We start from the raw sequence: 25,388 nt of genomic DNA on the forward strand, positions 1-25,388 counted from the left end.
TTTTCAAATTTTACTTTGTTATCTTTCAGACATTTTATATCATGGGGAAAGTGACCAGATCGCTTTTCATGTTAAAAGACAACCTTAACGTGGAGTCATGAACGTCTTTTTCCCTTCTGATACTGTAATTGTGTACATCATTGCACCTTTTGAACTGTAGTGGATTATTTACAGTGAATCACTAGCAATGGGGAACAATGTACTACGCATGTAAAACTGTAAGATGTACGACATGCTTTTAAAATATTAAGCAGCAGGTCTTTAAATATGAAATAACTGAAATGAAATCGCTCTGGATAGGAGTAATGTAAACAATGTAAGAGACACTATGGAACGTATTGGGGCGAAGGTACAGTCTTTCATTCTCGCTTTATACGTGAATAAAAACAAAAAAAAAAAAAAGGCCAGAAAGTCGTTGATATTTCCGCCATGTTTTGGTCATCAGTCTACTGACTGGTTTGATGCGGCCCGCCACGAATTCCTTTCCTGTGCTAACCTCTTCATCTTAGAGTAGCACTTGCAACCTACGTTCTCAATTATTTGCTTGACGTATTCCAATCTCTGTCTTCCTCTACAGTTTTTGCCCTCTACAGCTCGCTCTAGTACCGTGGAAGTCATTCCCTCATGTCTTAGCAGATGTCCTATCATCCTGTCCCTTCTCCTTATCAGTGTTTTCCACATATTCCTTTCCTCTCAGATTCTGCGTAGAACCTCTTCATTCCTTACCTTATCAGTCCACATAATTTTCAACATTCGTCTATAGCACCACATCTCAAATGCTTCGATTCTCTTCTGTTCCGGTTTTCCCACAGTCCGTGTTTCACTATTATACAATGCTGTACTCCAGACGTACATACTCAGAAATTTCTTCCTAAAATTAAGGCCATTTTATATTGTCGAACGCTTTTTCGAGGTCGACAAATCCTATGAAAGTGTCTTGATTTTTCTTTAGCCTTGCTTCCATTATTAGCCGTAACGTCAGAATTGCCTCTCTCGTCCCTTCACTTTTCCTAAAGCCAAACTAATTGTCACCTAGCGCATTCTCAATTTTCTTTTCCATTCTTCTGTATATTATTCTTGTAAGCAGCTTCGATGCATGAGCTGTTAAGCTGATTGTGCGATAATTCTCGCACTTGTCAGCTCTTGCCGTCTTCGGAATTGTGTGGATGATGCTTTTCCGAAAGTCAGATGGTATATCGCCAGACTCATATATTCTACACACCAACGTGAATAGTCGTTTTGTTGCCACTTCCGCCAATGATTTTAGAAATTCTGATGGAATGTTATCTATCCCTTCTGCCTTATTTGACCGTAAGTCCTCCAAAGCTCTTTTAAATTCCGATTCTAATACTGGATCCCCTATCTCTTCTAAATCGACTCCTGTTTCTTCTTCTGTCACATCAGACAAATCTTCACCCTCATAGAGGCTTTCAATGTATTCTTTCCACCTATCTGCTCTCTCCTCTGCATTTAACAGTGGAATTCCCGTTGCAGATTTAATGTTACCACCGTTGCTTTTAATGTCACCAAAGGTTGTTTTGACTTTCCTGTATGCTGAGTCTGTCCTTCCGACAATCATATCTTTTTCGATGTCTTCACATTTTTCCTGCAGCCATTTCGTCTTAGCTTCCCTGCACTTCCTATTTATTTCATTCCTCAGCGACTTGTATTTCTGTATTCCTGATTTTCCCGGAACATGTTTGTACTTCCTCCTTTCATCAATCAACTGAAGTATTTCTTCTGTTACCCATGGTTTCTTCGCAGCTACCTTCTTTGTACCTATGTTTTCCTTCCCAACTTCTGTGATGGCCCTTTTTAGAGATGTCCATTCCTCTTCAACTGTACTGCCTACTGCGCTATTCCTTATTGCTGTATCTATAGCGTTAGAGAAATTCAAACGTATCTCGTCATTCCTTAGTACTTCCGTATCCCACTTCTTTGCGTATTGATTCTTCCTGACTAATGTCTTGAACTTCAGCCTACTCTTCATCACTACTATATTGTGATCTGAGTCTATATCTGCTCCTGGGTACGCCTTACAATCCAGTATCTGATTTCGGAATCTCTGTCTGACCACGATGTAATCTAATTGAAATCTTCCCGTATCTCCCAGCCTTTTCCAAGTATACCTCCTCCTCTCCTGATTCTTGAACAGGGTATTCGCTATTACTAGCTGAAACTTGTTACAGAACTCAATTAGTCTTTCTCCTCTTTCATTCCTTGCCCCTAGCCCACATTCTCCTGTAACCTTTTCTTCTACTCCTTCCCCTACAACTGCATTCCAGTCGCCCATGACTATTAGATTTTCGTTCCTCTTTACATACTGCATTACCCTTTCAATATCCTCGTACACTTTCTCTATCTGTTCATCTTCAGCTTGCGACGTCGGCATGTATACCTGAACTATCGTTGTCGGTGTTGGTCTGCTGTCGATTCTGATTAGAACAACCCGGTCACTGAACTGTTCACAGTAACACACCCTCTGCCCTACCTTCCTATTCATAACGAATCCTACACCTGTTATACCATTTTCTGCTGCTATTGATATTACCCGATACTCATCTGACCAGAAATCCTGGTCTTCCTTCCACTTCACTTCACTGACTCCTACTATATCTAGATTGAGCCTTTGCATTTCCCTTTTCAGATTTTCTAGCTCCCCTACCACGTTCAAGCTTTTGACATTCCACGCCCCGACTCGTATAACGTTATCCTTTCGTTGATTATTCAATCTTTTTCTCATGGTAAGCTCCCCCTTGGCAGTCCCCTCCCGGAGATCCGAATGGGGGACTATTCCGGAATCTTTTGCCAATGGAGAGATCATCATGACACTTCTTCAAATACAGGCCACATGTCCTGTGGATACACGTTACGTGTATTAAAAACAAATGTGTATGTGTAGTGGACTATCGGCTAATTGCATTCACTGAATTTCTCGACGTGAAATTAAATGTGACATCCCAATTGCCTATCTGCACATTATAGCGCTACACATTAATTACTACTTTCCTGCCCTATGTGTGTGATGTCCTTAGGTTAGTTAGGTGTAATTAGTTCAAAGTTCTAGGTGACTGATGATCTCAGAAGTTACGTCGCATAGTGCTCAGAGCCATTTTGAACCATCCTGCCCTAGGCATACACATTAAAATCAGAAACGACAGTATTCCGGTGGCCTACTGTAGTGATTTTTTTGATTTTTTTCATCTGTATTTGGGTGTGTATCCGTTTGTGTGTGTGTGTATACTTGTCTTGTTAATAAAATCACATGAGGCTACAAACAACATATTCTCTAAAACTTCATTCCAAGGACAAGTAATTTTATTTTTGATATACTCAAGCGCCGATAAATAAATCGCTTTGGAATATCTGTATAAAGCTACGCGGGCTAGCAGTGCGGTCTCGGATGCCTTGCGACGGTTCGCGCGGCTCCCCCCCCCCCCCCCCCCCCCCCCCCCGTCGGAGGTTCGAGTCCTCCCTTTGGCATGGGAGTGTGTGTTGTCCTTGGCGTAAGTTAGTTAAGTTAGATTAGCTAGGCGGTAAGCCTAGGGACCGATGGCCTCAGCAGTTTTGTCCCATTTTTTTTGGTCTGTATAAACGTAAAATAAATTAGTAACAGCTCGCTGTGGAGCACCTTAATCGTTTGCTTTTGGAAATATCTCAGGGTTCTAGCGGAATGTTTTTTCACATGAATAATAATCTATACTTTCGTAGGTTCGCATGGAGAAACATCCTTTGCTAGTAAACTTATTATTAATTCAAAGCTGAGCACTTTCATAACTGTGAAAATCTCGTCACTTAAACAAGAGATAGTCGTGAAGCGGCATCCACAATAATCTGTTTTGACCTCGATACCACTTGCAAATGGCGATCAACAATGCTAATTACAACTCGCGCCGTGTTGCACGTCATTAATCTCTACAGAAATGTACAATTAATTTTTCATATATGTAGGGATGCTACTGCTACTGAAATAAGTGATTTGGTTGTCAATAACAGCATGTATCCAGCAAGAATACGTTACAAGATACATTATCTCTCTCTACTTCTTTCTCGTTTCGAAGATTCGAACCAGAGTAAAAAAAAATTATGAAAATCTATTTCTGTCGTTTTCTTTGTTCTCAGTACCTTTATGACAAAACATAGATTGTCATGAAATATCGATATTGCTTTTGATATATATCACAGTGAGGTCACTGATGTTTTATGTACTTTTTGTACACTGAATAACAGTTCGTTTTATTACTAAAAATTTCATTTCAACTATAAATAAACGTTTCTCATCTCCAGAAAACCAGTACACTACCATCACTGGAATGAAGTCTCTACCGGCGCCTTGGATGACCTCCTCTCGGCCCTTCCGACGGGAGGAGATAATCTTAACTCGGCTGCGTATTGGGCACTGCCTTTTTAGCCATCGTCATTTACTCAGTGGCGCTGCCCCACCACTTTGGGGTCAATTCTAGTGTCCGATACCACCCGTCAGCTTTGACCAATGACGTAATGTGTGATGTTATTTTGTTTGTGCCGCAGATTGCTGTCGATGAACGTTAAATGATTTCTCTGGATTTCCTCGTTGCGCTTGTATATTAAAAATTCGATGTAGATTGTTTTGTTTTCAGCTCGTAATTTGTTTTCGGCAGCTTTTGTTAATGAAAGTAGTCGTGATTTATAAGTAGTCGTGATTTATAAGGTCTTGATTTCTCACGCTGTCCGTTATGGATGAGTCAGTTGTTTTTACTACGAAAATTCTGCTTCACAAAAGGAGTGACCGGAAATTAGCTATAAAATTTTTGCAATCATTGGGCGTCATTGCAGGGAAAGAGAAGGATTTCAGTGTTGCAAGGCCATTTAGATTAATACTGTTGGAGGAAGAATATTCCTAAAAGATATTGTTTATTTCTTGCATTTATAAAAGTAGTCAGCAAAATGGACAGGCCTCGTTTTGTTAGTTAAGTGTTGGTGGGTCTGATACTTTTTTCTTGTTTTACTTTGCGTTTTTTTATGTTACTGTATTGTGCGAGTGCTACTGTTTTGGTTTCTCTGAAGGGAGGATTTTCTGTCGTTTTAAAATTTTTTTGGTTACAATCGTAGGCCGAGGAGTATTGCTGTGTCTTTGCCCTAGGGTTTATGTGATTGACTCGTGGTTTCATTATTTTTATTATTTTAAAATTTTGCGTCTGATTGTGGGCAGGAAGAACTGATTTGAGTGGTACCTCATTCGTGCCTGGACTTTGTGTTTCTTATTATTGCTCATCAGTTATTCTAGATTTTGCTTCTTTCGTTACAGTTTGACCTTCTAACATTATTCTTTCTTGTTATGTTCTTATTTCGTTCTTGTCAACCTCGATCTTTGACTCCTTTGGAAGTTCATATGCGGTAAGTTTCTTTTTATGTAGCCTCTATTATGTTTTCCTTTTTGATGTTTTTGCTACACTTGTCGTGTTTTTACTGTCACAACTGGTGTATCTATTATACTGAGTGTTATTTGGAGCTACTGCAGCTGGTGTGACTTTCGTGTAGTATAGTTATCGGTTGCAAGGTTTGGTCTTCTTTGCATTTTATTTCTTTGCGTGTGCAGTAATGTGTGTAAAGACTTTAATTTTTTGAAAGTGTAGTCGTATTCTGTAGTTCACTAACAAGATCATTTTTTACGCACGTTTCTGATATGTTATAAGATTTTTGCGCAACAAACAGTAATATTGGAATCGGTAACTAGAAATGACCTCCTACATAGGTTGCTTCTACTTACCGATTCCAACTATTCGACGATTCATTATTTAGATCGGTTTTGCAGTACGAGTGGAAAATATAGTAGTACAGACTCTGCCAACGGTATACTGCGCCTTCCACATCGCTGGCAACATGTTCTATACAACGCTATTCTATTATATTACATAATACATGAACTCGTAATTGCTCTCGTGTTCTTGTTTATATCAGTCATCTTCAACTCGTTTAAATAAAATTAGCGCGTAAATAATAGTCGCATTACATGTATTATTTTATGGCATACTACATTCATTTGTTTACGAGTATAATCCGTTCCATTCATAGATTGTTCATTGCAGCATCTTTGCCTTACGTATGACATCATTGGTCAAAGCCGACGGATGGTATCGCACACTAGAATTTATCCCCACTTTGTGCGCATTGCGCCCAAATTTCAACTGTCCGCCACTTCCTGCTGGAATGCCCATTTTTTAACCCCTTTACGTTCCCGCTTGGGTTTTCCGTCTGATTTATCAGCCGTTTTCGGGAATGATGCGCGGACTGTCGACCGCGTTTCACTTTGTATCCGCCGAAGCATTATGAAGAAGGCCATTTAATTTTTAGTTTTGGACCTCCATTTTGTATGGGGTGTTTTTTAGCCCTTTTCCCACGTGCTTTTTTTAGCTGTCTCCTATTCTGTCCATTGGGACCGCCATATAGTCGTTTCCCTTGTCTCTCCGGCCGAGGAGTCCGAGCGGTTCTAGGCGCTTCAGTCTGGTACCGCGCGACCGCTACAGTCGCAGGTTCGAATCCTGCCTCGGGTATGAATGTGTGTGATGTCCTTAGGTCAGTTGGGTTTAAGTGGTTCTAAGTTCTAGGGGACTGATGACCTCAGGTGTTAAGTCCCATAGTGCTCAGATCCATTTGAACCATGATGCAGCAGTTTCTCACGCATCTCAGTGTTTATGATTTCTCCTGAACTATGGAGTCGTACAACGATATGTTTTTCTAAGTAGATTCAGCGGTGTACGTGGACACAGAACGCGATATGCATTGTGAATATAGTTACAATGAAGTAATAGATATAAACGTCATCCGGATAGCTGGCTGAAAATGACTTGCAAGTTCGTGGCGCCCTCCATCGGTAATGCTGGAATTCAATATGGTGTTGGCTCACCCTTAGCCTTGATGACAGCTTCCGCTCTCGCCGTCATACGTTCAGTCAGGAGCTCGAAGGTTTCTTGGGGAATGGCAGCCCATTCTTCACGGGGTCCTCCACTGAGTAAAGATATCGATGTCGGTCGGTCAGGCCTAGCACGAAGGCGGCGTTCCAATACCTCCCAAATATATTCTATAGGATTCAGGGCAGGACTCTGTGCAGGCCTATCCATTACAGGGATGTTATTATCGTATAACCACTCCGCCACAAGTCGTACATTATGAACAGGTGCTCGATCGTATTGAAAGATGCAATCGCCATCCCCGAAATGCTCTTCAACAGTGGGAAGCAAGAAGGTCCTCAAAATATCAATGTAGGCCTGTGCTGTGATAGTGCCACGCAAAACAATAAGAGGTGCAAGCCCCTCCATGAAAAACACAATCACACCATAACACCACCGCCTCCGAATTTTACTGTTGACACTCCACACGCCGGCAGATGACGTTCACCGGGCATTCGCCAAACCCACACGCTGCCCTCGGAATGCCACATTGTGTACCATCATTCGTCACTCCACACAACGTTTTTCCACTGTTCAAACATCCAATGTCTATGCTCCTCACACCAAGCGATGCATCGTTTGGCATTTTCCGGCGTGATGTGTGGCTTATGAGCAGCTGCTCGACCATGAAATCCAAGTTTTCTCCCTCCCTCCCGCCTAACTGTCATAGTACTTGCAGTCGATCCCGATCCAGTTTGGAATTCCTGTGTGATGGTCTGGATAGATGATGTCTGCCTGTAACACAACTGTCAGCGGTCGCTGTCAGTCAACAGACAAGGTCCCGCCTGTACGCTTTTGTGCTGCACGTGTCCCTTTACGTTTTCACTTCATTATCACATCGAGAACAGTGGACCTAGGGATGTTTAGGAGTGTGGAAATCTTGTGTACAGACGTATGACATAAGTGACACCTGATCACCTGACCACGTTCGAAGTCCGTGAGTTCCGCAGAGGAACCCATTCTGCTCTCACGATGTCTAATGAGTACTGAGGTCGCCGGGCGCTGTGGCCGAGCGGTTCTAGGCGCTTCAGTCCGGAACCGCGCTGCTGCTACCGTCGCAGGTTCGAATCCTACCTCGGGCATGGATGTGTGTGACGTCCTTAGGTTAGTTAGGTTTAAGTAGTTCTAAGTCTAGGGGACTGATGATCTCAGATGTTAAGTTCCATAGTGCTTAGAGCCATTTGAACCATTTACTGAGGTCGCTGGTATGGAGTACCTGGCAGTAGGTGGCAGCACAATCCACCTAATATGAAAAACGTATGTGTTTTGGGAGTGTCCGACGACTTTTGATCACATAGTGTATGTGTCACAGTTTGATACATTTTTCTAAATAAAGTCAATGGTACATGTAAATACTGTCTGCAATATGTGAAGCGATACTTAAAACGTCATACTTTATGTGACACTTTTACTGCATGAACAACGAAGACGTAGTAAGCTATAATTTTTTTTTCCTTTCATTTTGTGAGGGTTATCAGCAAGAAAAATTTCGTAAGGGTTTGTAGTTACGTGTAAAGCGTGTTCCAAGTCACTAACTGCTCTCATATTCAAATACTTTATCGTTAAAGTAGAGTATTCAAGCGTCGTGGGCTACGCGGTATTTTCAACCCCACCCCTTTGACAGGTATGTGTTTCTTATCCCCACAGCAATTCTTTCTTAAAAATAATGGAAGTAGAATACTTTTGTATGTTATTGAATGCATGCTATGTTCGCCTCATTTTCTATTTATTCATGCCACGAGTATATAAACAAGCATGAGAAATTTTACAGATCCAATTTATTAGTCTTTTCTTGTGTATTTAAAATTGCATCCCTCCTAATAGTAGGTACCAACACAAATAAGGTGAGGCCAACCGCGTCTTTAAGGTAGCTGTGCTACCTTCCCCTTTCGATTTGTGGAAACCTGTGTATTTTAAAAAGCGCCATTCGAACAAAGAATATAACTAAGTTAGTTGAGAACGGGTTCTACAAGCCGACATGGTCAAGGATACTGGGCAACGTGTTCTTTGTGTTCATCAGCGTATGTTGGAGGAGACGGTGTTGCAAGTAGACTATTCCATTCCTCACTGAGGAAATGTAAAAAAATGTGTTTCGATCAAAACCAACGTGTAAGGAATTTCTTCATTGTGACGTCCCACTGTGGGATATTAAATTGTCTGACGAGTCACATCTCGAGACACACCAAAAATTTATTTATGGTCAACTAAGTAGTATTTGTCTTTTTCAATACGCTCTAACAAAAGAACAGATGTAAACATTCAAAGATGTTAGTTTCGCTCCCGCTGGACTCTGCTTACCGCCGCAAAACAAATCGATTTGTTAAAGAAAACAAGCCTGTGATTAACATACAAATCCAGCGTTAAGTTTCGACGACTTTTCTTCTGATGAAACAAATTATTTTCCAGAAATAGCGTGTCTCCCAAGGATTCAATAATCCAAAGTTAACTCTCGATTACTCGACGATTGCTTAACAAACAATTGACAATCTATTCTCTGAACAAATTTTAAAAAAAAGAAAAAAACACTGACCACTAATCAGCAGAGCAGGTTCAGTCGAAATACCAACGACAAACGAAAACGAAACACTGGGACACCATTTCTGCGGTTTGTATAGTAATTTGTTTTTCTTCTACATGTATTTCAGCCTTATTTGGGTTATCTCTCTCCAAATGTTCAACCCATCAATTAGCTTACGTCAGTTTACCACTCTCGTCAAGAACCACGATAACAGAAATATGTTTTTCATTCAGAAATGCTCTACCATTCCATAAGTATCACCCAAGAAACAGGATTGATCCTGTCAAGCACTGTTTTCATCAAGGATTGATTTTATCATTTCATTAATCTTTATATTAAAAATTTCAATAAAAACAAGGTAGGTTAGGCTTCAATATTTATTTAATCTTTCACATCAATATTCAGTACAGTAATGGGAGGGTATTTGCAGTTCTGGCATTTGCCTTACAACCAAGGAAAACCTCCCAAAAAACCATGGTCAGAACTGAGACACCATAGTTAAGTCAATAACCACCTAACGAAACAAAGTGACATTGTTAATGCGCAGTCGTCGTCGATGTCGTCTTACTCATCACTGCTGAAGAAGATGGCCACCACTAGTAGTGTAACTTCCAGGAGAATACTTTACAAAGCTGAGTACGAACAAAACAGATAATTATGAATAAAAAGAGACATCTGTCAAGTAAGGAGCATATGCGTGGACTACAAAACGACATGCGGACTAAGCAAGCATGTGTGAACTCAGCAGACATGTATGAAATAATAAAGCAAGCGTGAGCTCAGGTTCCATATAAAAACTAATGAGCCATGTGTGGACTAAGCGAGCATGTGTGGACTAAGCGAAGATGTGTGGACTAAGCAAGCATGTGTAGATTAAGCGACCATGTGCATGTGTGCACCTAGCACCATGTGTATGTTTGGACTAAGCGAGCATGTGTATCCGTGGACAGAGCGAACATGTGTGGACTAAGCGAGCAAGTGTGCACTAAGCAAGCATGTGTGGACTAAACGAGTATGTGTGCACTAAGTGAGCATGTGTGCACTAAGTGAGCATGTGTGGACTAAGCAAGCATGTGTCGACTAAGTGAGCATGTGTCGACTAAACAAGCATTTGTCGACTAACCGAGCATGTGTGGACTAAGCGAGCATGTGTGGACTAAGCGAGCATGTGTGGACTAAGCAAACACATGTGGACTAAGCGAGCACGTGTGCACTAAGCGCGCATGTGTGGACTAAGCGAGCACGGGTGGACTAAGCGAGCACGTGTGGACTAAGCGAGCACGTGTGGACTAAGCGAGCACGTGTGGACTAAGCGAGCACGGGTGGACTAAGCGAGCACGGGTGGACTAAGCGAGCACGTGTGGACTAAGCGAGCACGTGTGGACTAAGCGAGCACGTGTGGACTAAGCGAGCACGTGTGGACTAAGCGAGCACGTGTGGACTAAGCGAGCACGTGTGGACTAAGCGAGCACGTGTGGACTTAGCGAAGACGTGTGGACTAAGCGAGCATATGTTGACTAAGCGAGCATGTGTATGTGTGCACCTAGCGCCAAGTGTATGTTTGGACTAAGCGAGCATGCGTATCTGTGCACAGGGCGAACATGTGTGGACTAAGCGAGCACATGTAAACTAAGCGAGCACGTGTGGAATAAGCGAGCATGTGTGGACTAAGCGAGCACGTGTGGACTAAGCGAGCACGTGTGGACTAAGCGAGCACGTGTGGACTAAGCGAGCACGTGTGGACTAAGCGAGCACGTGTGGACTAAGCGAGCAGGTGTGGACTAAGCGAGCAGGTGTGGACTAAGCGAGCAGGTGTGGACTAAGCGAGCAGGTGTGGACTAAGTGAGCACGGGTGGACTAAGCGAGCACGGGTGGACTAAGCGAGCACGTGTGGACTAAGCGAGCACGTGTGGACTAAGCGAGCACGTGTGGACTAAGCGAGCACGTGTGGACTAAGCGAGCACGTGTGGACTAAGCGAGCACGTGTGGACTAAGCGCGCATGTGTGGACTAAGCGAGCACGGGTGGACTAAGCGAGCACGTGTGGACTAAGCGAGCACGTGTGGACTAAGCGAGCACGTGTGGACTAAGCGAGCACGGGTGGACTAAGCGAGCACGGGTGGACTAAGCGAGCACGTGTGGACTAAGCGAGCACGTGTGGACTAAGCGAGCACGTGTGGACTAAGCGAGCACGTGTGGACTAAGCGAGCACGTGTGGACTAAGCGAGCACGTGTGGACTAAGCGAGCACGTGTGGACTTAGCGAAGACGTGTGGACTAAGCGAGCATATGTTGACTAAGCGAGCATGTGTATGTGTGCACCTAGCGCCAAGTGTATGTTTGGACTAAGCGAGCATGCGTATCTGTGCACAGGGCGAACATGTGTGGACTAAGCGAGCACATGTAAACTAAGCGAGCACGTGTGGAATAAGCGAGCATGTGTGGACTAAGCGAGCACGTGTGGACTAAGCGAGCACGTGTGGACTAAGCGAGCACGTGTGGACTAAGCGAGCACGTGTGGACTAAGCGAGCACGTGTGGACTAAGCGAGCAGGTGTGGACTAAGCGAGCAGGTGTGGACTAAGCGAGCAGGTGTGGACTAAGCGAGCAGGTGTGGACTAAGCGAGCAGGTGTGGACTAAGTGAGCACGTGTGCACTAAGTGAGCACGTGTGGACTAAGCGAGCACGTGTGGACTAAGCGAGCACGTGTCGACTAAGCGAGCATGTGTATGTGTGCACCTAGCGCCATGTGTATGTTTGGACTAAGCGAGCATGTGTATCCGTGGACAGAGAGAACATGTGTGCACTAAGCGAGCATGTGTGCACTAAGCGAGCATGTGTGCACTTAGCGAGCATGTGTAGACTAAGTGAGCATCTGTAGACTAAGTGAGCATCTGTAGACTAAGTGAGCATGTGTAGACTAAGCGAGCATGTGTAGACGAAGCAAGCATGTGTATGTGTGCACCTAGCGCCATGTGTATGTTTGGACTAAGCGAGCATGTGTATCCGAGGACTAAGCGAGCATGTGTGGACTAAGCGAGCACATGTGGACTAAGCGAGCACGTGTGGACTAAGCGAGCACGTGTGGACTAAGCGAGCACGTGTGGACAAAGCGAGCACGTGTGGACTAAGCGAGCACGTGTGGACTAAGCGAGCACGTGTGGACTAAGCGAGCACGTGTGGACTAAGTGAGCATGTGTGGACTAAGTGAGCATGTGTGGACTAAGTGAGCATGTGTGGACTAAGTGAGCATGTGTGGACTAAGCGAGCACGTGTGGACTAAGCGAGCATGTGTAGACTAAGCGAGCATGTGTATGTGTGCACCTAGCGCCATGTGTATATTTGGACTAAGCGAGCATATGTATCTGTGGACAGAGCGAACATGTGTGGACTAAGCGAGCATGTCTGCACTGAGTGAGCAGGTGTGGACTAAGCGAGCACGTGTGGACTAAGCGAGCACTTGTGGACTAAGCGTGCATGTGTGGACTAAGCGAGCACATGTGGACTAAGCGAGCATGTGTGGACTAAGCTATAATGTGTGGACTAAGAGAGCATGTGTCAACTAAATGAGCATGTATGGACTGAGACACATGTGTGGACTAAGCGAGCATGTGTCGACTATGCGAGCATTTGTTGACTAACCGAGCATGTGTGGACTAAGCGAGCACGTGTGGACTAAGCGAGCACGTGTGGACTAAGCGAGCCCGTGTGGACTAAGTGAGCACGTGTGGACTAAGTGAGCACGTGTGGACTAAGTGAGCACGTGTGGACTAAGTGAGCACGTGTGGACTAAGTGAGCACGTGTGGACTAAGTGAGCACGTGTGGACTAAGTGAGCAAGTGTGGACTAAGCGAGCACGTGTGGACTAAGCGAGCACGTGTGGACTAAGCGAGCACGTGTGGACTAAGCGAGCACGTGTGGACTAAGCGAGCACGTGTGGACTAAGCGAGCACGTGTGGACTAAGCGAGCACGTGTGGACTAAGCGAGCATGTGTGGACAAAGTGAGCATGTGTCGACTAAGCGAGCACGTGTGGACTAGATGAGCATCTGTATGTGTGCACCTAGCACCATGTGTATGTTTGGACTAAGCGAGCATGTGTATCCGTGGACAGAGAAAACATGTGCGGACTAAGCGAGCATGTGCGGACTAAGCGAACATGTGTGGACTAAGCGAGCATCTGTGGCCTAAGCGAGCTCGTGTGGAATAAGCGAGCACGTGTGGACAAAGTGAGCGCGTGTGGACTAAGCGAGCACGTGTGGACTAAGCGAGCACATGTGGACTAAGCGAGCACGTGTGGACCAAGTGAGCATGTGTATGTGTGCACCTAGCGCCATGTGTATCTTTAGACTAAGCAAGCATGTGTATCCGTGGACTAAGCGAGCACGTGTGGACTAAGTGAGCATGTGTGGACTAAGCGAGCATGTGGACTAAGCGAGCACGTGTGGACTAAGCGAGCATGTGTGGACTAAACGAGCACGTGTGGACTAAGTGAGCATGTGTGGACTAAGGCAGCACGTGTGGACTAAGCAAGCATGTGTAGACTAAGCGAGCATGTGTTTGTGTGCACCTAGCGCCATGTGTATGTTTAGACTAAGCGAGCATGTGTATCCGTGGACAGAGCAAACATGTGTGGCCTGAGCAAGCATGTCTGCACTAAGCGAGCAGGTGGGGACTAAGCGAGCACGTGTGGACTAAACGAGCACGTGTGCACTAAGCAAGCACGAGTGGACTAAGCGAGCATGTGTGGACTAAGCTATCATGTCTGGACTAAGAGAGCGTGTGTCGACTAAGCGAGCATGTGTGGACTAAGGGAGCATGTGTGTACTACGCGAGCATTTACCGACTAAGCGAGCATTTGTCGACTAACTGAGCATGTGTGGACTAAGCGAGCACGTGTGGACTAAGCAAGCGCGTGTGGACTAAGCGAGCGCGTGTGGACTAAGCGAGCACGTGTGGACTAAGCGAGCACGTGTGGACTAAGCGAGCACGTGTGGACTAAGCGAGCACGTGTGGACTAAGCGAGCACGTGTGGACTAAGCGAGCACGTGTGGACTAAGCGAGCACGTGTGGACTAAGCGAGCACGTGTGGACTAAGCGAGCACGTGTGGACTAAGCGAGCACGTGTGGACTAAGCGAGCACGTGTCGACTAAGCGAGCATGTGTATGTGTGCACCTAGCGCCATGTGTATGTTTGGACTAAGCGAGCATGTGTATCCGTGGACAGAGCGAACATGTGTGGACTAAGCGGGCATGTGTAGACTAACCGAGCATGTGTATGTGTGCACCTAGCGCCATGTGTATGTTTGGACTAAGCAAGCATGTGTATCCGTGGGCAAAGCGAAAATGTGTGGACTAAGCGAGCAGGTGTCCACTAAGCGAGCATGTATGGACTAAGCGAGCATGTGTAGACTAAGTGAGCATGTGTAGACTAAGCGAGCATGTGTGGACTAAGCAAGCATGTGTATGTGTGCACCTAGCGCCATGTGTAATTTTGGACTAAGCGAGCATGTGTACCCGTGGACTAAGCGAGCACGTGTGGACTAAGTGAGCAGGTGTGGACTAAGCGAGCACAAGTGGTCTAAGCGAGCACGTGTGGACTAAGCGAGCACGTGTGGTCGAAACGAGAACGTGTGGACTAAGTGAGCATGTGTGGACTAAAGCAGCACGTGTGGACTAAGCCACAACGTGTAGACTAAGCGAGCATGTGTTTGTGTGCACCTAGCGCCATGTGTATGTTTCGACTAAGCGAGCATGTGTATCCGTGGACAGAGCGTACATGTGTGGACTGAGCAAGCATGTCTGCACTAAGCGAGCATGTGTGGACTAAGCGAGCACGTGTGGACTAAACGAGCACGTGTGGACTAAGCGAGCACGTGTGGACTAAGCGAGCACGTGTGAACTAAGCGATCATGTGTGGACTAAGCTATCATGTCTGGACTAAGAGACCATTTGTCGACTAAACGAGCATGTGTGGACTAAGGGAGCATGTGTGGACTAAGCGAGCATATGTCGTCTAAGCGAACATTAGTCGAGCAACTGAGTATGTGTGGACTAAGGGAGCATGTGTGGTCTAAGCTAGCACGTGTGGACTAAGCGAGCACGTGTGGACTAAGCGAGCATGTGTGGACTAAGCGAGCACGTGTGAACTAAGCGAGCACGTGTGGACTAAGCGAGCACATGTGGACTAAGCGACCATGTGTCGACTAAGCGAGCACGTGTGGACTAAGCGAGCATGTTTATGTGTGCACCTAGCGCCATGTGTATGTTTGGACTAAGCGAGCATGTGTATCCGTGGACAGAGCGAGCATGTGCGGACTAAGCGAGCATGTGTGCACTAAGTGAGCATGTGTGGAGTAAGCGAGCATCTGTGGACTAAGCGCGCATCTGTCGACTAAGAGAGCACGTGTGGACTAAGAGAGCACGTGTGGACTAAGCGAGCATGTGTGTGCGTGCACCTAGCGCCATGTGTATGTTTGGACTAAGTGAGCATATGTATCCGTGGACAGAGCGAACATGTGTGGACTAAGCGAGCACGTGTGGACTAAGCGAGCACTTGTGGACTAATCGGGCACGTGTGGACTAAGCGAGCACGTGTGGACTAAAGAAGCACGTGTGGACTAAGCGAGCACGTGTGGACTAAGCGAGCACGTGTGGACTAAGCGAGCACGTGTGGACTAAGCGAGCACGTGTGGACTAAGCGAGCACGTGTGGACTAAGCGAGCACGTGTGGACTAGACGAGCATGTGTGGTCTAAGAGAGAACGTGTGGACTAAGCGAGCACATGTGGACTAAGCGAGCATGTGTGGACTAAGCGGGCATGTGTAGACTAACCGAGCATGTGTATGTGTGCACCTAGCGCCATGTGTAAGTTTGGACTAAGCGAGCATGTGTATCCGTGGACTAAGCAAGCACGTGTGGACTAAGTGAGCAGGTGTGGACTAAGCGAGCACAAGTGGTCTAAGCGAGCACGTGTGGACTAAGCGAGCACGTGTGGTCGAAACGAGAACGTGTGGACTAAGTGAGCATGTGTGGACTAAAGCAGCACGTGTGGACTAAGCCAGAATGTGTAGACTAAGCGAGCATGTGTTTGTGTGCACCTAGCGCCATGTGTATGTTTCGACTAAGCGAGCATGTGTATCCGTGGACAGAGCGAACATGTGTGGACTGAGCAAGCATGTCTGCACTAAGCGAGCATGTGTGGACTAAGCGAGCACGTGTGGACTAAACGAGCACGTGTGGACTAAGCGAGCACATATGGACTAAGCGAGCACGTGTGGACTTAGCGAGCACGTTTGGACTAACCGAGCACGTTTGGACCAAGCTAGCAAGTGGGGACTAAGCGATCACGTGTGGACTAAGTGAGCACGTGTGGACTAAGCGAGCACGTGTGGACTAAGCGAGCACGTGTGGACTAAGCGAGCACATGTGGACTAAGCGAGCACGTGTGGACTAAGCGAGCATGTGTATGCGTGCACCTAGCGCCATGTGTATGTTTGGACTAAGTGAGCATATGTATCCGTGGACAGAGCGAACTTGTGTGGACTAAGCGAGCATGTGTGCACTAAGCAAGCATGTGTGGACTAAGCGAGCATCTGTGGACTAAGCGATCACGTGTGGACTAAGCGAGCATGTGTGGACTAAGCGAGCACGTGTGGACTAAGCGACCAAGTGTGGACCATGCGGGCACGTGTGGACTAAGCGAGCACGTGTGGACTAAGTGAGCACATGTGGACTAAGCGAGCGCGTGTGGACTAAGCGGGCATGTGTAGACCAACCCAGCATGGGTATGTGTGCACCTAGTGCCATGTGTATGATTGGACTAAGCGAGCATGTGTATCCGTGGGCAGAGCAAAGATGTGTGGACTAAGCGAGCAGTTGTCCACTAAGCGAGCATGTGTGGACTAAGCGAACATGTGTAGACTGAGTGAGCATGTGTAGACTAAGCGAGCATGTGTGGACTAAGCGAGCATGTGTGGACTAAGCGAGCATGTGTATGTGTGCACCTAGCGCCATGTGTACATTTGGACTGAGCGAGCATGTGTATCCGTGGACTAAGCAAGCACGTGTGGACTAAGCGAGCACTTGTGGACTAAGCAAGCACGTTTGGACTAAGCGAGAACGTGTGGACTAAGCGAGCATGTGTAAACTAAGCGAGCATGTGTATGTGTTCACATAGCGCCATATGTATGTTTGGACTAAGCGAGCATGTGTGGACTAAGCGAGCATATGCGGACTAAGCGAGCACGTGTGGACTAAGCGAGCACGTGTGGACTAAGCGAGCACGTGTGAACTAACTGAGCATGTGTAGACTACGCGAGCATGTGTATGTGTGCCATAGACAGAGTGAACATGTGTGGACTAAGCGAGCAAGTGTATCCGTGGACAGAGCGAACATGTGTGGACTAAGCGAGCATGTGAGCACTAAGCGAGCATGTGTGGACTAAGCGAGCACATGTGGACTAAGCGAGCATGTGTGGTGGACTAAGCAAGCATGTGTGGACTAAGCGAACAAGTGTGGACTAAGCGAGCAGGTGTGGACTAAGCGAGCACGTGTCGACTAAGTGAACACGTGTGGACTAAGCGAGCACGTGTGGACTAAGCGAGCACGTGTGGACTAAGTGAGCAGGTGTGGACTAAGTGGGCACATGTGGACTAAGCGAGCACATGTGGTGGACTAAGCAAGCATGTGTGCACTAAGCGAGCAAGTGTTGACTAAGAGAGCACGTATGGACTAAGCGAACGGGTGTGGACTAAGCGAGCACGTGTGGACTAAGTGAGCACGTGTGGACTAAGCGAACACGTGTGGACTAAGCAAGCACGTGTGGACAAAGCGAGCACGTGTGGACTAAGTGAGCAGGTGTGGACTAAGCGAGGACGTGTGGACAAAGCGAGCACGTGTGGACTAAGTGAGCACGTGTGGACTAAGTGAGCACGTGTGGACTAAGCGAGCACGTATGGACTAAGCGAACGGGTGTGGACTAAGCGAGCACGTGTGGACTAAGTGAGCACGTGTGGACTAAGCGAACACGTGTGGACTAAGCAAGCACGTGTGGACTAAGCGACCATGTGCAGACGAAGCGTGCACGTGTGGATTAAGCGAGCACTTCTGGACTAAGCGAGCACGTGTGGACTAAGGGAGCACGTGTGGAGTAAGCGAGCATTTGTAGACTAACTTAGCACGTGTGGACTAAGCGAGCACGTGTGGACTAAGGGAGCACGTGTGGAGTAAGCGAGCATTTGTAGACTAACTTAGCACGTGTGGACTAAGCGAGCACGTGTGGACTAAGCGAGCACATGTGGACTAATCGAGCACATGTGGACTAAGCGAGCACGTGCGGACGAAGCGTGCACGGTTGGATTAAGCGAGCACTTGTGGACTAAGCGAGCACGTGTGGACTAAGGGAGCACGTGTGGAGTAAGCGAGCGTTTGTTGACTAACCCAGCACGTGTGGACTAAGCGAGCACGTGTGGACTAAGCGAGCATGTGTGGACTAAGCGAGCACATGTGGTTTAAGCGAACGGGTGTGGACTAAGCGAACGGGTGTGGACTAAGCGAGCACGTGTGGACTAAGCGAGCACGTGTGGACTAAGCGAGCCCGTGTGGACTAAGCAAGCACGTGTGGACTATGCGAACACGTGTGGACTAAGCGAGCACAAGTGGACTAAGTGAGCATGTGTGTGCGTGCACCTAGCGCCATGTGTGTGTTTGGACTAAGTGAGCATATGTATCCGTGGACAGAGCGAACATGTGTGGACTAAGCGAGCACGTATGGACTAAGCGAGCACTTGTGGACTAATCGGGCACATGTGGACTAAGCGAGCACGTGTGGACTAAAGAAGCACGTGTGGACTAAGCGAGCACGTGTGGACTAAGCGAGCACGTGTGGACTAAGCGAGCATGTGTAGACTAACCGAGCATGTGTATGTGTGCACCTAGCGCCATGTGTATGTTTGGACTAAGCAAGCATGTGTATCTGTGGGCAAAGCGAAAATGTGTGGACTAAGCGAGCAGGTGTCCACTAAGCGAGCATGTATGGACTAAGCGAGGATGTGTAGACTAAGTGAGCATGTGTAGACTAAGCGAGCATGTGTGGACTAAGCAAGCATGTGTATGTGTGCACCTAGCGCCATGTGTAAGTTTGGACTAAGCGAGCATGTGTATCCGTGGACTAAGCAAGCACGTGTGGACTAAGCGAGCACGAGTGGACTAAGCGAGCATGTGTCGACTAAGCGAGCACGTGTGGACTAAGCGAGCATGTTTATGTGTGCACCTAGCGCCATGTGTATGTTTGGACTAAGCGAGCATGTGTATCCGTGGACAGAGCGAACATGTGCGGACTAAGCGAGCATGTGTGCACTAAGTGAGCATGTGTGGAGTAAGCGAGCATCTGTGGACTAAGCGCGCATCTGTCGACTAAACGAGCATGTGTGGACTAAGCGACCACGTATGGACTAAGCGAGCACGTATGGGCTAAGCGAGCACGTGTGGACTTAGCGAGCACGTTTGGACTAACCGAGCACGTTTGGACCAAGCGAGCAAGTGGGGACTAAGCGATCACGTGTGGACTAAGCGAGCACGTGTGGACTAAGCGAGCACGTGTGGACTAAGCGAGCACATGTGGACTAAGCGAGCACGTGTGGACTAAGCGAGCATGTGTATGCGTGCACCTAGCGCCATGTGTATGTTTGGACTAAGTGAGCATATGTATCCGTGGACAGAGCGAACTTGTGTGGACTAAGCGTGCATGTGTGCACTAAGCAAGCATGTGTGGACTAAGCGAGCATCTGTGGACTAAGCGAGCACGTGTGGACTAAGCGAGCATGTGTGGAATAAGCGAGCACGCATGGACTAAGCGAGCACGTGTGGACCATGCGAGCACGTGTGGACTAAGCGAGCACGTGTGGACTAAGTGAGCACATGTGGACTAAGCGAGCACGTGTGGACTAAGCGGGCATGTGTAGACCAACCCAGCATGAGTATGTGTGCACCTAGTGCCATGTGTATGATTGGACTATGCGAGCATGTGTATCCGTGGGCAGAGCAAACATGTGTGGACTAAGCGAGCAGTTGTCCACTAAGCGAGCATGTGTGGACTAAGCGAACATGTGTAGACTGAGTGAGCATGTGTAGACTAAGCGAGCATGTGTGGACTAAGCGAGCATGTGTGGACTAAGCGAGCATGTGTATGTGTGCACCTAGCGCCATGTGTACATTTGGACTGAGCGAGCATGTGTATCCGTGGACTAAGCGAGCACGTGTGGACTAAGCGTGCACGTGTGGACTAAGCAAGCACGTTTGCACTAAGCTAGAACGTGTGGACTAAGCGAGCATGTGTAAACTAAGCGAGCATGTGTATGTGTTCACATAGCGCCATATGTATGTTTGGACTAAGCGAGCATGTGTGGACTAAGCGAGCATATGTGGACTAAGCGAGCACGTGTGGACTAAGCGAGCACGTGTGGACTAAGCGAGCACGTGTGGACTAAGTGAGCACGTGTGAACTAACAGAGCATGTGTAGACTACGCGAGCATGTGTATGTGTGCCATAGACAGAGTGAACATGTGTGGACTAAGCGAACAAGTGTATCCGTGGACAGAGCGAACATGTGTGGACTAAGCGAGCATGTGAGCACTAAGCGAGCATGTGTGGACTAAGCGAGCACATGTGGACTAAGCGAGCATGTGTGGTGGACTAAGCAAGCATGTGTGGACTAAGCGAACAAGTTTGGACTAAGCGAGCAGGTGTGGACTAAGCAAGCACGTGTCGACTAAGCGAGCACGTGTGGACTAAGCGAGCACGTGTGGACTAGGTGAGCACGTGTGGACTAAGCGAGCACGTGTGGACTAAGCGAGCACGTGTGGACTAAGCGAGCACGTGTGGACTAAGTGAGCAGGTGTGGACTAAGCGAGGACGTGTGGACAAAGCGAGCACGAGTAGACTAAGCGAGCACGTGTGAACTAAGAGAGCATGTGTCAACTAACCGAGCCTGTGTAGACTACGCGAGCAGGTGTATGTGTGCACCTAGCGCCATAAGTATGTTTGGACTAAGCAAGCATGTGTATCCATAGACAGAGCGAACATGTGTGGACTAAGCGCGCATGTGTGCACTAAGCGAGCATGTGTGGACTAAGTGGGCACATGTGGACTAAGCGAGCACATGTGGTGGACTAAGCAAGCATGTGTGGACTAAGCGAGCAAGTGTTGACTAAGAGAGCACATGTGGACTAAGTGAGCACGTGTGGACTAAGCGAGCACGTATGGACTAAGCGAACGGGTATGGACTAAGCGAGCACGTGTGGTCTAAGTGAGCACGTCTGGACTAAGCGAACACGTGTGTACTAAGCAAGCACGTGTGGACTAAGCGACCATGTGCAGACGAAGTGTGCACGTGTGGATTAAGCGAGCACTTGTGGACTAAGCGAGCACGTGTGGACTAAGGGAGCACGTGTGGAGTAAGCGAGCATTTGTAGACTAACTTAGCACGTGTGGACTAAGCGAACACGTGTGGACTAAGCGAGCACGTGTGGACTAAGCGAGCACGTGTGGATTAAGTGAACGGGTGTGGACTAAGCGAGCACGTGTGGTCTAAGCGAGCACATGTGGACTAATCGAGCACATGTGGGCTAAGCGAGCACGTGCGGATGAAGCGTGCACGTGTGGATTATGCGAGCACTTGTGGACTAAGCGAGCACGTGTGGACTAAGCGAGCACGTGTGGACTAAGGGAGCACGTGTGGAGTAAGCGAGCATTTGTCGACTAACCCAGCACGTGTGGACTAAGCGAGCACGTGTGGACTAAGCGAGCATGTGTGGACTAAGCGAGCACGTGTGGTTTAAGCGAACGGGTGTGGACTAAGCGAGCACGTGTGGACTATGCGAACACGTGTGGACTAAGCGAGCACAAGTGGACTACGCGAGCACGTGTGGACTAAGCGAGCACATGTGGACTAAGCAAGCACGTGTGGACTACGCGAGTATGTGTGGACTAAGAGTGCACGTGTGGACTAAGCGAGCACATGCGGACTAAGCGAGCACGTGTCGACTAAGCGAGCACATGTAGAATAAGCGAGAATGTGTATGTGTGCACCTAGCGCCATGTGTATATTTGGACTAAGCGAGCATGTGTATGTTTGGACTAAGCGAGCATGTATATCTGTTGACAGAGCGAACATGTGTGGACTAAGCGAGCATGTGTGCACTAAGCGAGCATGTGTGGACTAAGCGAGCACGTGTGAACTAAGCAAGCATGTGTGGACTAAGCAAGCACGTGTGGACTAAGCGAGCATGTGTGGACTCAGCGAACATGTGTGGACTAAGAGAGCACGTGTGGACTAAGCGAGCACGTGTTGACTAAGCGAGCACGTGTGGACTAAGCGAGCACTTGTGGACTAAGCGAGCACTTGTGGACTAAGCGAGCATGTGAGTGTGTGCACCTAGCGCCATGTGTATGTTTGGACTAAGCGAGCATGTGTATCCGTTGACAGAGAAATATGTGTGGACTTAGCGAGCATGTGTGCACTAAACGAGCATGTGTGGACTACTGGAGCATGTGTAGACTAAGTGAGCATGTGTAGACTAAGCGAGCATGTGTAGACTAAGCGAGTATGTGTATGAGTGCACCTAGCGCCATGTGTATGTTTGGGCTAAGCGAGCATGTGCATCCATGGACTAAGCGAGCATGTGTGGACTAAGTGAGCATGTGAGGACTAAGCTAGCACGTGTGGACTAAGCGAGCACGTGTGGACTGATCGGGCTCATGTGGACTGAGGGGGCACGTGTGGTCAGAGTGGGCACGTGTGGTCAGAGTGGGCATGTGTGGCCTGAGTGGGCACGTGTGGCCTGAGTGGGCACGTGTGGCCTGAGTGGGCACGTGTGGACTGAGTGGGCACGTGTGGACTGAGTGGGCACGTGTGGACTGAGTGGGCACGTGTGGATTGAGTGGGCACGTGTGGACTGAGTGGGCACGTGTGGACTGAGTGGGCACGTGTGGACTGAGTGGGCACGTGTGGACTGAGTGGGCACGTGTGGACTGAGTGGGCACGTGTGGACTGAGTGGGCACGTGTGGACTGAGTGGGCACGTGTGGACTGAGTGGGCACGTGTGGACTGAGTGGGCACGTGTGGACTGAGTGGGCACGTGTGGACTGAGTGGGCACGTGTGGACTGAGTGGGCACGTGTGGACTGAGTGGGCACGTGTGGACTGAGTGGGCACGTGTGGACTGAGTGGGCACGTGTGGACTGAGTGGGCACGTGTGGACTGAGTGGGCACGTGTGGACTGAGTGGGCACGTGTGGACTGAGTGGGCACGTGTGGACTGAGTGGGCACGTGTGGACTGAGTGGGCACGTGTGGACTGAGTGGGCACGTGTGGACTGAGTGGGCACGTGTGGACTGAGTGGGCACGTGTGGACTGAGTGGGCACGTGTGGACTGAGTGGGCACGTGTGGACTGAGTGGGCACGTGTGGACTGAGTGGGCACGTGTGGACTGAGTGGGCACGTGTGGACTGAGTGGGCACGTGTGGACTGAGTGGGCACGTGTGAGCTGTGCAGGCACCGTTGGGCTGCGCGGGCACCTTTGGCTGTGCGGGCACGTGTGTACTGTGTGGGCACGTGTGTAATGTGCGGGCACGTGTGGACTCAAAGGGCACGTGTGGACTGAGTGGGCACGTGTGTACTGTGCGGACATGTGTGTACTGTGCCGGCACGTGTGTACTGTGCGGGCACGTTTTGACTGAGTGGGCACGTGTGGACTAAGTGGGCACATGTGGGCTGTGTGATCACCTTTGGGCTGTGCGGGCACGTGTGTACTGTGCGGACACGTGTGTAGTGTGCGGGCACATGTGGACTGAGTGGGCACGTGTGGACTGAGTGGGCACGTGTGGACTGACTGGGCACGTGTGGGCTGTGCGGGCACGTTTGGGCTGTGCGGGCACGTGTGTACTGTGCGGGCACGTGTGGACTGAGTGGGCACGTGTGGACTGAGTGGGCACGTGTGGACTGAGTGGGCACGTGTGGACTGAGTGGGCACGTGTGGGCTGTGCGGGCACCTTTGGGCTGTGCGGGCACGTGTGTACTGTGCGGACACGTGTGTAGTGTGCGGGCACGTGTGGACTGAGTGGGCACGTGTGGACTGAGTGGGCACGTGTGGACTGAGTGGGCACGTGTGGACTGAGTGGGCACGTGTGGACTGAGTGGGCACGTGTGGACTGAGTGGGCACGTGTGGACTGAGTGGGCACGTGTGGACTGAGTGGGCACGTGTGGACTGAGTGGGCACGTGTGGGCTGTGCGGGCATGTTTGGGCTGTGCGGGCACGTGTGTACTGTGCGGGCACGTGTGGACTGAGTGGGCACGTGTGGACTGAGTGGGCACGTGTGGACTGAGTGGGCACGTGTGGACTGAGTGGGCACGTGTGGACTGAGTGGGCACCTTTGGGCTGTGCGGGCACCTTTAGGCTGTGCGGGCACCTTGGGCTGTGCGGGCACGTGTGAACTGTGCGGACACATGTGTAGTGTGTGGGCACGTGTGGACTGAGAGGGCACGTGTGGACTGAGTGTTCATGAGTGGACTGAGTGGGCACGTGTGGACTGAGTGGGCACGTGTGGACTGAGTGGGCACGTGTGGACTGAGTGGGCACGTGTGGACTATGGTGGCACATGTGGACCATGGTGGCTTGTGTGCATTATGCAATCATGGGTAAACTTAATTCATATGTGTTGACTGAGCAGACATGTAAACTACGCATCAGATATACTGCAAGTGTGAATGTGTGTACAAAAAGGGCAACTGGAAACATGAATGTGAATGCTTAAGATGCACATATACTGGAAGCGTTAATGTGATACTGAAGTAGCACATGTACTTCAAGCGTGAACATGTATACAGAAGCTGCACATGTAATGCAAGTGTGAATGTGTATGCTAAAGATGCATATGTACTCTTA

General features: G+C 48.4%; 2 protein-coding genes across 2 annotated transcripts; both read right to left on the bottom strand.

Annotated features, from left to right (window-relative positions):
* Window positions 1–23,158: 23,158 nt before the first annotated feature.
* Window positions 23,159–24,211, bottom strand: LOC124716818 (putative uncharacterized protein DDB_G0291608). Its single transcript, XM_047243369.1, has one exon. It carries the CDS (start codon window positions 24,209–24,211, stop codon window positions 23,159–23,161), a length of 1,053 nt encoding a protein of 350 aa, XP_047099325.1.
* A 13-nt stretch (window positions 24,212–24,224) lies between these two features.
* Window positions 24,225–25,112, bottom strand: LOC124716819 (putative uncharacterized protein DDB_G0291608). The gene has a single exon (XM_047243370.1). It carries the CDS (start codon window positions 25,110–25,112, stop codon window positions 24,225–24,227), a length of 888 nt encoding a protein of 295 aa, XP_047099326.1.
* Window positions 25,113–25,388: the final 276 nt, after the last annotated feature.

This window comes from Schistocerca piceifrons, chromosome 9, assembly GCF_021461385.2.
Source record: "Schistocerca piceifrons isolate TAMUIC-IGC-003096 chromosome 9, iqSchPice1.1, whole genome shotgun sequence".
Taxonomy (NCBI): domain Eukaryota; kingdom Metazoa; phylum Arthropoda; class Insecta; order Orthoptera; family Acrididae; genus Schistocerca; species Schistocerca piceifrons.

Bases quoted from the DNA above. Each gene is read 5' to 3' on its own strand.
- LOC124716818 (XM_047243369.1), bottom strand. From the start codon at position 24,211: ATGTGCCCACTTAGTCCACACGTGCCCACTCAGTCAAAACGTGCCCGC.
- LOC124716819 (XM_047243370.1), bottom strand. From the start codon at position 25,112: ATGGTCCACATGTGCCACCATAGTCCACACGTGCCCACTCAGTCCACA.